The sequence below is a fragment of the Mya arenaria genome, chromosome 14, assembly GCF_026914265.1.
Source record: "Mya arenaria isolate MELC-2E11 chromosome 14, ASM2691426v1".
NCBI classification, from domain to species: domain Eukaryota; kingdom Metazoa; phylum Mollusca; class Bivalvia; order Myida; family Myidae; genus Mya; species Mya arenaria.
This window is the reverse complement of record NC_069135.1, coordinates 63,228,076-63,243,676: the sequence shown is the minus strand read 5'-3', so window position 1 is coordinate 63,243,676 and position 15,601 is coordinate 63,228,076. Positions and strand designations below refer to the sequence as shown.

The following is a 15,601-nucleotide window of genomic DNA, read 5'->3' as shown; positions in this document are numbered from 1 at the left end:
GCTAAAATTAGATTTACTGATAAGTTCTTACTGTAGCAATTGATAAAGATTAACGAAACATCTCAAGGGCACATAACTTAGTCTCGCGGAAAGACCTTGACCCAGCCATTTGATTGACACTGACCTTGACCCAGCCATTTGATTGACACTGACCTTGACCCAGCCATTTGATTGACACTGACCTTGACCCAGCCATTTGATTGACACTGACCTTGACCCAGCCATTTGATTGACACTGACCTTGACCCAGCCATTTGATTGACACTGACCTTGACCCAGCCATTTGATTGGGACTGACCTTGACCCAGCCATTTGATTGACACTGACCTTGACCCAGCCATTTGATTGCCACTGACCTTGACCCAGCCATTTGATTGCCACTGACCTTGACCCAGCCATTTGATTGACACTGACCTTGACCCAGCCATTTGATTGACACTGACCTTGACCCAACCATTTGATTGGGACTGACCTTGAAGCAAAATAATTCGAGTGTCGTCTTATGGTGGTCAGGTATGCAATATTATTTCGAAATATAACTTTGCATCACAGTTATAGATTGGACACGAACCTCTTTTTTAAGTAAAGTTTATATTGCAAAACTAACAATTTTTCAAGTCACGCCCTTGATATTGTAGCTACGGACCCAGGTACGGGTGGTGTGTGGTCCATCGTCAACAGTGGTAACAAATGCAAAACTCATTTGAAGTTCAACCATGAAGACATGTTATGGACTGGACATGAACCGCTATCATCAGCAGCATCTTATCTTCTATTAGTTTTACAAATGCCAAATTACTTCGAAATCACATACAAGTATTAAGTGAATGACAAAGTTATGGACAGAGAAGAAAGCGGGTCGGACGGATTAAAGTGGCGACGAGTGCGATTAATATCGTGTCCTACTTGACTTTGTAAAGCATATGCAGATGTAGATAATACAAGTATATTTTCATAATCGGGATGAATGTTGACCTCGGAAAGAAGGCACCCCTGACCAAACGTTCAGGATGTCTTGGCAGAAAATTGGAAGAACATCCTTCCCAATGTCATCTATTCCGTTGGCAAAGAGTTCCTGCGTACCAACTATGTTCGGGTACACAGAAACATGAAAACAACCAAAACCCATGGCCTCAAAGCCTATCATACAATGTCTTCAACATCCAATAAAAAACCAGATTGTTCCAAAATCAGCAAATACAGTACTTTTACAAGACTAACATAGAATTGTCAATAAGAGCTCAATGAGGCCGACAATTAAAAACATAATTTTACATCATTAAAAGAATATTTTGTCACTCTCTCAGCTGGTATAATCCATTTGAAAATTGCACGTAATGGTTTCCAGTTTATTGTACGTATATTTAGCATGTGAACGTCATTAGTAGAGCTACACATACCGTATAGACAAACCTAGTAAATTTCGATTTGGAAAATACGCAAAATATTGGGAAAGCAGGGGCGGATGAGGTGTAACTTAGGAGCATTTCCGTTTGAATTGCACCCTTCTGTCTGAACCGAAAATTCTATGAATTAAAGTATTAGCTTGTGGTTGTGGGCGCTCACACCGCATCATTTTTAACAATTTCTATTCCGAAATGGTGCATTTTGGATGTGTTTTTTCATCTTTATCAAAATAAAAAGAAAACATACGTCTGTCGTTAGTCGTACGTGTTTGACAACTTTCTTTTTTTCTTGCAGTTGTATCATCTGGAAAATGAGGCGTATCAAATAAATTTACCTGGATTTAAGTATAATAGGTTTCACATGAAAATTAATAATACCTAGACAGAATGTTTATTTATTAGCAAAAAACTTAAGTATGATCGCATAAGCGTGGCAGGAATATGTCACAGCAAAATGCTTACCGCAAATTATCATATTGATATCATTTAATTCGAATGCAATTTAAAAACAACAGCAAAATAAACCCTTATTGAATGATAAGTTCAGTTTGCGCAGGGGTCGGTTTTATTTGGTATGCTTAATATGTCGTCTCATTAGTATACTTCTCTTTAGAACAGGCATATGGGAAATAAACAATCAAATGTATCAATGGATTCGAAATGGTTAACCGGTGGTGCTAAAACCTTCAAATATGCCTATAATACCAACGATCATTATACGATAACAATTACTTCAATAAGCAATACATAACGGACCATGTTATACCGGGAATGATTATTTTATCTGATTTATCACACAGCCTGGTATCAACTTAATCCGGGTACCGGATACCGCGTTTTAGCACCAACCATGATAATCTCCCTTATTTCTAATCCAGGAAGTTTATTACTACTTTCGTTTTTGAAGTCACTTGAAATGCGTTGACTCTCTCTCTCTCCAAACAGCAACTATCAAAATCATTGGCGACAACCACATTTAAAAGTAATGAGATGTGCACTTAAGATAATCGAGTAAATATCAAAAAGGAATTGTTTTCAACAGTCAACAAACGTAAGTATAAAATAATGTTTGTGTTTCTAAGGGGCGGTGCCAGGATTTAAAGTTAGTAAATGCGCACTTGGGGCAGCAATAATAGTTGGCGGTTGGAGATACTTTTATATCAGTGGACATTGTTATGTACATATATGTGGTCAACACTGAAATCTAATAAAGACTATTGGCATCTATCTACATCTATATATCTACCTGAACTTGAGGTCAAATATAAAAACGTGCAACCCGGCATCACCAGGAACGAATATATAGGCTCCGAGCTATTTTGGGTATTGGATCGTCTTAAAACATTTTAACCACTTTAAGTCTGATATGAAAATATTATTGTTTGTGTGTTTCAAAGATGGTCACTTTGATGGTTTAATGGTAGGTTAGAGATGGTATTGGGACGGCGGTTGGAACGTCCTAGAATCAACAAGTGTTTCCGATTTAATAATATTTTGACCATAAAACGAGTAAGGACCATGCCTTGATAAAAAACTTGATAAGCCAAGTGTATTTGACAGTCAAAATATGTTTTTAAACACAGGATGGATGCAGTTCCAGGGAGAATCGCGCCTGAGGCTACAGGATCGTCCCATGACCGCACCTATTGTCAGCCATGTTCTGAAGATGCGAAGAGCATACTTCCTGAAGCCTTCTGTCCTGTCTGCAAAGAGTTCTTGTGCTCAGCATGTGCCCGAGTACACAGGAACATGAAGCTGACAAAGAGCCACGTCCTCCAGGACAAGAGCAGTATGCCTTCCTCATTCCACACCGATTCAGAGGAAGATGAGTTTAAAGAAACATGTCAGCGCCATGCTAAAGAGTTCATAAAATACTACTGTCCAAACCATGATGCACTTCTGTGTGGTGACTGCGTAGTTGATTATGAAGAACATCATTCCTGTAAAGTAAAGAAAATTTCTCAATTGGCAAAACGATACAAAGAGGGTGCAGAATACAAAAGTCTGAAAACAGGTATAGTGCAGATGGTTAGTGACATTGCGAACTTTATATCGTTCATACAGTCGAGCTTGAAATCAGTTGACGAAGAAAGTCTCACCAATATCAATGATCTTCGAAAGTTCAGACATGAGATCAACCAGTTATTGGATAAGAGGGAGAAACAGTTACTGGAAGAAATTAATCAGAAGAAAAAGAAATCCGAGATGCTGCTGAATGAAATGAAAGCAAACTGTCAAGACTTGAAAAATGCGACTGAGAAGCTTAAGGCTTATTTACAAGCCCAGGAGGTCAACAACAACCAGCTGTTCATATCTGGAACAAGGGCGTTCAAGGAGTTAGTCGGTCTTCAGTCATCACTTAAGGACATCAGGGGAAGAAGAAAAGTTCCACACTCCAAATTCAGCAGGGACACAGCAATAGAACAACTGCTGTCCTCAAACACAGCTATTGGCAGAGTGGACCAGGTTGCGTCAGATTTTGCAGAAGAAGTGGCGTCAGATTTGGCAGACCAGCAGAAACAACCACAGGGGCCAGGTAAGCAACTTAAAGCAGTTTTTAAATATCAAAATAAGGTTTCATTTCTTATTTTTGTTTAAGTTAACGCCATGTTATTTTATAGCCATACTTACTCCAAGTTAAGTGTAATTCATTCAATTTAGGCAGAAATAATTTTGAAAAATTGTTTCCGATTTCACTGCCCCAACAAATCGGGATTATATATTATATCAGCTCCCTTAACAGAAGTTTTTTCACAATTGGGACCGTGTGTGTCTGGGGGTTTGTGTGTACCTTTAGCATAAAGGAATGTGTGTTTGTGCGATGTGTTAGTGGGTGAATGTGTATTTTGTTTGTGAGTGTTTGTATGTTTGTATATTTGTGCTTTTTCTGTGATGTATGAGTCACCCGTGGGTGTGTATGTTTGTACGGTTGATATATAACTGTGAGTTTGTGTACGTGTTTGAATGTTTGGTGCGATTTTAGCATGGGTTTTTATGTAAACATCTTTGATTTGGTGAGTGCGTGTACATTCGTGTGCGTGAGTGCGTACTTGCACGCACGCGTGTGCGTGTGTGTGTGTGTGTGTGTGTGTTGTCTGCGTGGATGTGTAAGCTTGTACTTACTCTGAGTTTTGTGCACGTGAGAGCCTGTTCGTGTGTGTGTTTGTATGTTTTGTGCGATATGTGCGTGGATGTGTATGCTTGTACTTGAGTAATGTGCACTTGAGAGCCTGTGCGTGTGTGTAATTGTATGTTTTGTGCGATATGTGCGTGGATGTGTATGCTTGTACTTGAGTTATGTGCACGTGAGAGCCTTTGCGTATGTGTGCTTGTATGTTTTGTGCGATATGTGCGTGGATGTGGATGTTTGTACTTGAGTTATGTGCCCGTAAGTGCGTGTGCGTGTGTGTGTGTGTGCGTTGTCGACGTGGATGTAAATATTTGTACTTGAGTTATGTGCCCGTAAGTGCGTGTGCGTGTGTGTGTGTGTGTCTGTGTGTGTGCGTTGTCGACGTGGATGTGTATGTTTGTACTTGAGTTATGTGCCCGTGAGTTCCTGTGCGTGTGTGTGTTTGTATGTTTTGTGCGATGTGTGCGTTGGTTTGTATTGATGCTTTGTGTCTGTGTGTGCCTGTATGTGTTTAAACGTGTAGTATGTTCCGTTTAGCGTATGCACGATACGTAATGTGCGTAGTGTTCGTAGGAATCATTTGAGCGTTCTATTCAATATTAATTTAATCGTCTGCGGTGTTTCATAACTAACGGACGTCTTGCTATACGTACAAAATGCGTTTGTTTCAAACATAGCATCAATTTTAAATAGTTTACATTATCACTTTTTAGATGGTACAAAATGATTGTTAATATTGGAACGTTGCTTTTATAATCGGCTCATCGGTCTGGGATTGTTTGATATATATTTACATTTTTATTGTTTAAAGAGTGTTTCATATATTTATATATATTATAAGAAGGTCTCTGTGATGCATCATTTCTATCATAGTCGACGGTTTAAGAGATTGTTCCATATATTTATAAGTATTATGATAAGAAGGTATTATATCATTGCTAACATAGGCAACAGTATCAGTCAGATATTGTTTAATATATTATATGTATTAATATCAACATATCTGCGATTTTGTTATCTGTTTTGTATCCTATTGTTATCACAATTTTGTACTTTTACATGTATTTTGTACTGTATCATGTAAAGCAGTTTCTATGAAAATAACATATGTATATAAAAGACCTCACTATACACTCTTACTGATACTGCACCTTATGGTTAAACAGTACTCTCCTCTGGCTAATACTGCCCCTTATGGTTAAACAGTATTCTTCCCTGACTAATACTGCCCAAGCCGGTTAAACGGTACTCTTCTCTGACTGATACTGACTCCTATGGTTAAATGGAACTATCCTCTGACTAATACTGCCTTCTATTGTTAAACGGTACACTTCCCTGACTGAAACTGACCCCTTTGGTTAAACAGTACACTTTTTTGACTGATACTGCCCCCTATGGTGAAACAGTACACTTCTCTGACTTATACTGCTCTCTATGGTTAAACAGTACATTTCTCTGACTGAGTCTGCCGCCTATGGTTAAACGGTAATCTTCTCTGACTGATACTGCCCCCCCCCCTATGGTTGAACAATATTCTTCTCTGACTGATACTGACCCATATGGTTATACAGTACACTTCTCTGAGTAATACTGTTTCATTGCTGACCTCTTTAGTTAAAAAGTACTTTTCTTTGACTGATATTGACCTCTATGGTTAAACAGTACATTTTTTTGACTGAAAGTACCGTCTATGGTTAAACAGTAGACTTCTCTGTCTGATACTGACCCCTTTGGTTAAACAGTACTCTTCTCTGACTGATACTGACCCCTTTGGTTAAACAGTACTCTTCTCTGACTGATACTGACCCCTTTGGTTAAACAGTTCTCTTCTCTGACTGATACTGCCGCCTTTGGTTAAACAGTACACTTCTCTGACTGATACTGACCCCTTTGGTTAAACAGTACACTTCCCTGACTAATACTGTCCCCTATGGCTAAACAGTAAACTTCTCTCTGACTGATACTGCCCCCTATGGTTAAAAGTACACTTCTCTGACTGATACTGTCCCTTATAGTTAAACAGTACTCTTCTCTGACTGATACTGACTCTTATGCTTGATCAGTACTCTTCTCTGACTGCTGCTGTGGCCTAGGGTTACACCGTATATTTCTGTAGCTAATACTGCCCACAATCATAACACTGTATATATGTACCTTTTTCTTAAGTATACACAGGTTCATTTATCCGACCCATTCCCAAAGCAAAATATATGATTTTTTTCCCAATCTACAGAAACCAATTCAAATCAAATGTAATTGTTTGTTTAGATATTTTCTTTTTACCTTGACTGGTTCATTCAACATCCTAATAAATTATATAATGTAAAGTTTTGGGGATAATTTAATTTAGAAAATCATTGAATTTCATCTCATTCAGAGATCAGTATGACATATTATCTGTCAAGATTTATTGCACTAGATATTTACACCCCAAGGATTGAGATTTCAGCAGTTTCTGGCCATTTAAAAATAAAAATAAACTAATACTTAATTTATTTCCTCATTCGCAGGAGACTGTAAGAAAGCTTTACCTTTTTAAAAAAATCCAATTTAGGCATATTTCTCAATGCAAATTTTCCCAAAAGGTCTAGGGTATTCTTTCCAAAAAGGGCAAAAAACATGGCTCTGGCTGACAATGCCCCCTATGGTTTCTAGTACACAGTTCTATTCTGGCTTATACTGCTCCCTTTGGTTACACCGATATACTACTCTTACTGATTCTGCAAACTATGGTTACACCATTTTACTACTCTTGCTGATTCTGTCCCTATTGTTACACCGATATACTACTCTTTCTGATTCTGTCCCCTATGGTTATACTATTAAACTACTCTAGCTGATTATGTTCCCTATTGTTACACCGATAAACTACTCTTGCTGATTCTTTCCCTATTGTTAAACCGATATACTACTCTTGCTGATTCTGCAAACTGGGGTTACACCAATATACTACTCTTGCTGATCAAGTCCCTATTGTTACGCCGTTATAATACTTCAGCTGATTCTATCCCTATTGTTACGCCGTTATACTAATCTTGCTGCCTATGTCCCTATTCTTACTCCGTTATACTACTCTTGCTGATTATCTCCTTAATTTTACGCCGTTATACTTCTCTTGCTGCCTATGTCTCTATTGTTATACCGTTATACTACTCTTGCTGATTCTGTCCCTAATTTTACGCCGTTATACTATTCTTGCTGATTCTGTCCCTATTGTTATACCGTTATACTACTCTTGCTGATTATGTCCCTATTGTTACGCCGTAAAACTACTCTTGCTGATTATGTCCCTATTGTTATACCGTTATACTACTCTTGCTGATTCTGTCCCTAATTTTGCGCCGTTATACTACTCTTGCTGATTCTGTCCCTAATTTTGCGCCGTTATACTACTCTAGTTGATTCTGTCCCTATTGTTACACCGTTATACTACTCTAGCTGATTCTGTCCCTATTGTTATACCGTTATACTACTCTTGCTGATCATGTCATAATTTTACGCCGTTATACTACTCTAGCTGATTCTGTCCCTATTGTTACGCCGTTATACTACTCTTGCTGATTATGTCCCTAATTTTACGCCGTTATACTACTCTTGCTGATTATGTCCATAATTTTGCGCCGTTATACTATTCTTGCTGCCTATGTCCCTATTGTTACTCCGTTATACTTATCTTGCTGAATATGTCCCTATTGTTACACCATACATACTACTTTAGCAGATTCTGTCCCTATTGATATGCCGTTATACTACTTTAGCTTATTCTGTCCCTATTGTTACGCCGTTATACTACTCTTGCTGATTCAGTTCCTATTGTTACGCCGTTATACTACTCTTGCTGATTCTGTCCCTACTGTTACACCGTTATACCACTCTTGCTGATTCTGTCCCTTATTTTACGCCGTTATACTACTCTTGCTGATTCTGTCCCTATTGGTACACCGTTATACCACTCTTGCTGATTCTGTCCATAATTTTACGCCGTTATACTACTCTAGCTGATTCTGTCCCTATTGTTACGCCGTTATACTACTCTTGCTGATTCTGTCCCTATTGTTACGCCGTTATACTACTCTTGCTGATTATGTCCCTAAATTTTACGCCGTTATACTACTCTTGCTGATTCTGTCCCTAAATTTACGCCGTTATACTACTCTTGCTGATTCTGTCCCTATTGTTACGCCGTTATACTACTCTTGCTGGTTCTGTCCCTAATTTTATGCCGTTATACTACTCTAGCTGATTCTGTCCCTATTGTTACGCCGTTATACTACTCTTGCTGATTCTGTCCCTATTGTTACCCCGTTATACTACTCTTGCTGATTATGTCCCTATTGTTACGCCGTTATACTACTCTTGCTGATTCTCTCCTTAATTTTACGCCAATATACTACTCTTGCTGATTCTGTCCCAATTGTTACGCCGTTATACTACTCTTGCTGATTATATTCCTAATTTTACGCCGTTAAACTACTCTTGCTGATTCTGTCCCTATTGTTATACCGTTATACTACTCTTGCTGATTATGTTCCTAATTTTACGCCGTTAAACTACTCTTGCTGAGTCTGTCCCAATTGTTACGCCGTTATACTACTCTTGCTGATTATGTTCCTAATTTTACGCCGTTATACTACTCTTGCTGATTCTGTCCCTAATTTTACGCCGTTATACTACTCTTGCTGATTATGTCCCTATTGTTATACCGTTATACTACTCTTGCTGATTCTGTCCCTAATTTTACGCCGTTATACTACTCTAGCTGATTCTGTATATATTGTTACGCCGTTATTCTAATCTTGCTGCCTATGTCCATATTCTTACGCCGTTATACTACTTTTGTTAATTCTCTCCTTAATTTTACGCCGTTATACTACTCTAGCTGATTCTGTCCCTATTGTTATACCGTTATACTACTCTTGCTGATTCTGTCCCTATTGTTATACCGTTATACTACTCTTGCTGATTCTGTCCCTATTGTTACGCCGTTATACTACTTTTGCTGACTATGTCCCTATTGTTACGCCACTACACTAATCTTGCTGAATATGTCCCTATTGTTACACCATACATACTACTTCAGCAGATTCTGTCCCTATTGATATGCCGTTATACTACATTAGCTTATTCTGTCCCTATTGTTACGCCGTTATACTACTCTTGCTGACTATGTCCCTATTGTTATGCCGTTACACTAATCTTGCTGAATTTGTCCCTATTGTTACACCATACATACTACTTCAGCAGATTCTGTCCCTATTGATATGCCGTTATACTACATTAGCTTGTTCTGTCCCTCTTGTTACGCCGTTATACTACTCTTGCTAATCATGTCCCTAATTTTACGCCGTTATAATACTCTTGCTGATTCTGTCCCTATTGTTACGCCGTTATACTACTCTTGCTGATTCTGTCCCTATTGTTACGCCAATATACTACTCTTGCTGATTCTGTCTCTTATTTTACGCCGTTATACTACTCTTGCTGATTCTGTCCCTATTGTTACGCCAATATACTACTCTTGCTGATTCTGTCCCTTATTTTACGCCGTTATACTACTTTTGCTGATTCTGTCCCTATTCTTACGCCGTTATAATACTCTAGCTGATTCTGTCCATAATTTTACGCCGTTATACTACTCTAGCTGATTATGTCCCTATTGTTACGCCGTTATACTACTCTTGCTGATTCTGTCTCTAATTTTACGCCGTTATACTACTCTTGCTGATTCTCTCCCTAATTTTGCGCCGTTATACTACTCTTGCTGACTATGTCCCTATTGTTACGCCGTTACACTAATCTTGCTGAATATGTCCCTATTGTTACACCATACATACTGCTTTAGCAGATTCTGTCCCTATTGTTAAGCCGTTATACTACTCTTGTTGATTCTGTCCTACTGTTACGCCGTTATACTACTCTAGCTGATTCTGTCCCTAATTTTACGCCGTTATACTACTCTTGCTGATTCTGTCCCTATTGTTACGCCGTTATACTACTCTAGCTGATTCTGTCCCTAATTTTATACCGTTATACTACTCTTGCTGATTATGTCCCTAATTTTACGCCGTTATACTACTCTAGCTGATTCTGTCCCTATTGTTACGCCGTTATACTACTCTTGCTGATTCTGTCCCTATTGTTACACCGTTATACTACTCTAGCTGATTCTGTCCCTATTGTTACGCCGTTATACTACTCTTGCTGATTCTGTCAATAATTTTACGCCGTTATACTACTCTTGCTGATTATGCACCTATTGTTACGCCATTATACTATTCTTGCTGATTATGCCCTCTATGATTACACCGTTATTCTACTCTTGCTGATTCTGTCCCTATTGGTACGCCGTTATACTACTCTTGCTGATTATGTCCCTAATTTTGCGCCGTTATACTACTCTTGCTGACTATGTCCCTATTGTTACGCAGTTACACTAATCTTGCTGAATATGTCCCTATTGTTACACCATACATACTACTTTAGCAGATTCTGTCCCTATTGATATGCCGTTATACTACTTTAGCTTATTCTGTCCCTATTGTTACGCCGTTATACTACTCTTGCTGATTCTGTCCCTATTGTTACGCCGTTATACTACTCTTGCTGATTCTGTCCCTATTGTTACGCCGTTATACTACTCTTGCTGATTCTCTCCCTATTGTTACGCCGTTATATTGCTCTAGCTTATCGTGTTCCTATTTTTACACCATTATACTGCTTTAGCTGATTTTGTCCCTATTGTTACGCCGTTATTCTACTCTTGCTGATTCTGTCCCTATGGATACGCCGTTATACTACTCTTGCTGATTCTGTCCCTATGGATACGCCGTTATACTACTCTAGCTGATTATGTCCCCTATGGTTCACCGTTATACTTCTTAAGCTGATTCTGTCCCTATTGTTACACCGTTAAACTACTTTAACTGATTCTGTCCCCTGTGGTTACACCGTTTTACTAATCTTGCTGATTATGTCCCCTATTGTTACACCGTTATTCTACTTTAGCTGATTTTTCCCTATTCTTACGCCGTTATACTACTCTTGCTGATTATGTCCCTATTGTTACAAAGTTATACTACTTTAGCTGATTTTAACCTATGGTTACGCCGTTCTCTGGCTGACAATACCCCCTATGGTGTCCAGTACACAGTCTACTACTCTTGCTAATTATGTCCTACGGTAACACCGTTATACTACTCTTGCTGATTATGTTCCCTATGGTTACACTGATATACTACTTTAGCTGATTTTCCCCTTATAGTTACACCGATATACAACTCTTGATGATTTTGCCCCCAATAGTTACTTTGTATACTGCTCTGGCTGATACTGCCCCCTATGGTTTCACCGTTAACATCTCTGACTGATACTGCCCTCTATAGTTACACCTCATACTTCTCTGTCTAATACTCCCCCCCCCCTATGGTTGCACTGTATACTTCTCTGACTGATACTGCCCCCCCCCATGGTTACACGTATACTTCTCTGATATTGCCCCCTATGGTTACACCGTATACTTCTCTGACTGATATTGCCCCCTATGGTTACACCGTATCCTTCTCTGACTGCCCCCATAGTTACACCGTATACTTCTCTGATATTGCCCCCTTATGGCTTCACCGTTAACATTTCTAACTGATACTGCCCTCTATGATTACACCGTATACTTCTCTGACTGAAACTGCCCCCTATGGTTACACTGTATACTTCTCTGGCTGATACTGCCCCCTATGGTTACACCGTATACTTCTCTGGCTGATACTGCCCCCTATGGTTACACCGTATACTTCTCTGACTGATATAACCCCCTATGGTATCACTGTATACTTCTCTGACTGATAATGTATCGTATGGTTACATCCCTATGGTGGCTGTTTCTTCCTAAGAATATCTTTAATAATACTTGTTTGTGATTAATAAGCTAATAAGAGAGGGAGAAATTAGTTAATTGTCCGTATGATCACTTTTTTATGCGCGTTTAGACAAAGAAAATAAGTAGAGAAGGGCGGGAAACCGGAAACAAACTTTTTTGTTACGCCTTATTGGGTGTTTTACAAACTATGACAAAAAGATTTTGCAATATATTGACTGTAATTGTCTTTTGATTCCATTAAAATTTAAAAGTGTGTTTATATTCATATTCGTATTCAAAATGGAGGATTAATCAAAACACACTTTTAAGTATGATTTTTGTTATATCATTTGAGTTAACATCATTTTTTATCACCAAAACTAAGTTATAAGTTTCAAAAATATAAAATACACAACACGCGGCACGTGTAGTTTATTATATTAATTATGTTTAAACAGTTCACTTAGTTCATATTTGAAAATAATCCAAGAGTATTTATTATTAGCTTCAAAGATCTCTTTGTGTACAAGCACATGCTATATTGTAAATATTGTTCATACATGCATGTTCCATCAATTTCAAGAACAAATCTATAGATACATGCGTTTACTATGAACACATCTTAGTTTGCTTAATGTCAAATACCAGTAAAGCGAACATGAATAAACCCAGTTGCAAGTTGTTGTTCATCAACAGTTTTATTTCGATATTTCAGCCTTAAACCAGAGCCGTGCAGACCTGAGCCAGTCCCAGTTTAGCAAGCTGCCTGACATCAAAGTGCATTTATCAAGTGATATCAGTGACTGCTGGCTTACCAGTATGGCCCTCCTACCCGGGGACCGGCTTTTACTGGCAGATTGCGACAATTACTTATTGAAGCTGGTGGACACCGAGAATTACAAGCTGGTATCTCAGGTGAAGCTGCCAGGTAAGCCTTGGGACCTGTGTCTCCTGCCCGGAGACAGGGCAGCCGTCACTCTGCCTTTGATGAGGAAGATACAGTTAATATCTACTCAGGGAAATGTCACGCTAAATAATGTTGTTAATGTAAATGGAAGATGTCATGGAATAGATTTCTGTGATGACAACTTGATGGTGTCCTTCTCCCACCAAGGTAAGGTTGTGTTGATGGACATGAAGGGAAAGGTGAAGAAGAGTGTGGACAAAGACAGCAGTGGAAAACCTTTGTTTCAGTATCCGGTGTATCTGACAGTGACCAGAGAAAGCCAAACTCCCGTCATATATGTCATAGACAAGGACACCAACACCATAACCAAGCTGAGCATGTCACTGGAGGTGCTCCAGTCTTACCAAGATCCGTTACTGAAATCACCGTATGGTATGGCAGCTATTGGGGGCAACCAGCTGCTCATGTGTGGGTGGAACAGTAACAATATCGTGTTACTGAACACGCTCACCGGAAAGATAACGCAACTGCTGGGGAAAGAAGCGGGAATAGAGAAGCCATACAGTGTGGCTTACTGTTCACAGAAGAAGATGATGTTTGTCACCTGCAGTCAGTATCGCAGACCTGAAATGAAGAATATCGTGAAAGTATTCAACTTAGTATAGATCATGTCTGCCAATTAATATGAGTGAAATCTGTATCAGGTGTGAAGTAATCACATGAGCGGGTCGTAATGTCTATTTTACTTGAACAGGTACTCCGCCGGGACCTCGTGCACGCATTGCAGAAAGAGAGGCCGGGAATTCCCCTAGAGAACTTCATTTTGCATATGGACAATGCACTGTCCCATACTGCATAAATGAAACGTTTGGAGATCGTGGTCCTCGGATTCGAGACAATTTCCCACCCACCATATTCAACAGATTTGGCACTTTTTGATTTTGCCATCTTTCCGACAATCAAAACCAAATTAAAAGGAAATTGTTCCGATTCGCTGACAGATCCCCGCACGGTGACATCACAAATTATCAAACAGTATGACTCTGAGTGATTATTTTGAAAAATACTAGGATGATGTCGATTACGCTGTTAACGTCATTCCAATGTATCCGCCGTGCGCCGGGTCTGCGTTTGTGACCTTGTTCAGACCCCTGTAACATTTGCAACATATATACTATTTTCATGAAATTGTCAGTGTTTGTAGCGGATACTATCCGAGTCTTGTTAATGTATATTTTGATGTATAGATATTAAAATATATTTGTTTTATGAGAACATGTGTTTATCCAAAATAAACATGACTTGCCTACTCAATACAATATAGAGTTGTTAAGCGTAACAATATAATGTTATTAATTAGGTGATTTCATATTGGCCTAGTTATTTGTCCAAGGTTAGCTGTATTTGCCTGAGCCCGAAAGGGCGAAGGCAAATACAGCTGACCGAGGACAAATAATTGCGCTAATATGAAATCACCTAATTAATAAGTATTTAATAATTAACTATTACCGTTTTGGTTAAAAACATTCTTATAACTTACCTTTAGTTCACATTAAAGCCGTATTTATCCCTTATTCATTTATGATGTCCGCTGTTCTAGACTTGACTTTCCTGATTTTGACATGCATCCGTATAGTGACATTGCACATAGTTATGAATAAAGCACTGTACATTGTAAGGAAGCATGTCTTTTCGTCTTATATTGTTAATCGTTTGCCAAAACGTCAAATGTTTTACCTTCGTCGTCCATTTTGTCAGCGTACAAAATCATAATATTCGTAAAATCCACCAATTTAACTTATCACTTTTAGAGAAAGGGGCCTTTCAACATTATCAAACTTAGAGACAAAGGGCAGACTACAATATAATAACATTGAAAAGAAAAACATTAAACATTTAGTAGTGACAATTCCGTTTCTAATCAAGAGAGAGAAAACACCTCAAATCTGATATTTCAAACTAAGGGGACATCAAAACAAAAGTGACAATAGAGAAACCTTAACATGTTTAAGCTCATCGTTGAAGGGAGCATCTCAACATGTTAGCATTCAGAGATAAAAAAGACACCCCTTAATTTGTATTTCATCGTGAAAGGGAACATCTCAACATTGTCACAATAAGAAACAAGGAACATTTTTTCTTAAAACCAGAAATATCATATTGTTATCACATCAAGAAAAAAACTAAAATCATTTCAGGTCAATGTGATACTTTACCTTAAATCAAATTTTGGTTCTATGGACAATATCCTATAAGATACACTTATTAGCTGTCCTGTATTATCCCATGGACAAGTAGGAATATAT

The 15,601-nt window shown here is 38.5% G+C and overlaps 1 protein-coding gene across 2 annotated transcripts; it reads left to right on the top strand.

The window, feature by feature from the left end:
- The first annotated feature begins 2,312 nt into the window (after positions 1 to 2,312).
- Positions 2,313 to 14,626, top strand: LOC128217598 (transcription intermediary factor 1-alpha-like). 2 transcript variants are annotated; one of them, XM_052924847.1, is made up of 4 exons: positions 2,313 to 2,457; positions 2,990 to 3,942; positions 13,104 to 13,316; positions 14,050 to 14,626. In XM_052924847.1, exons 2-4 carry the CDS (start codon positions 2,991 to 2,993, stop codon positions 14,232 to 14,234), a joined length of 1,350 nt encoding a protein of 449 aa, XP_052780807.1. In that variant the 5' UTR covers positions 2,313 to 2,457; position 2,990; the 3' UTR covers positions 14,235 to 14,626. The 2 variants fall into 2 exon arrangements, with proteins under 2 accessions (XP_052780807.1, XP_052780806.1); XM_052924846.1 differs by having other exon boundaries at positions 13,104 to 14,190.
- The last annotated feature ends 975 nt before the right edge of the window (positions 14,627 to 15,601 follow it).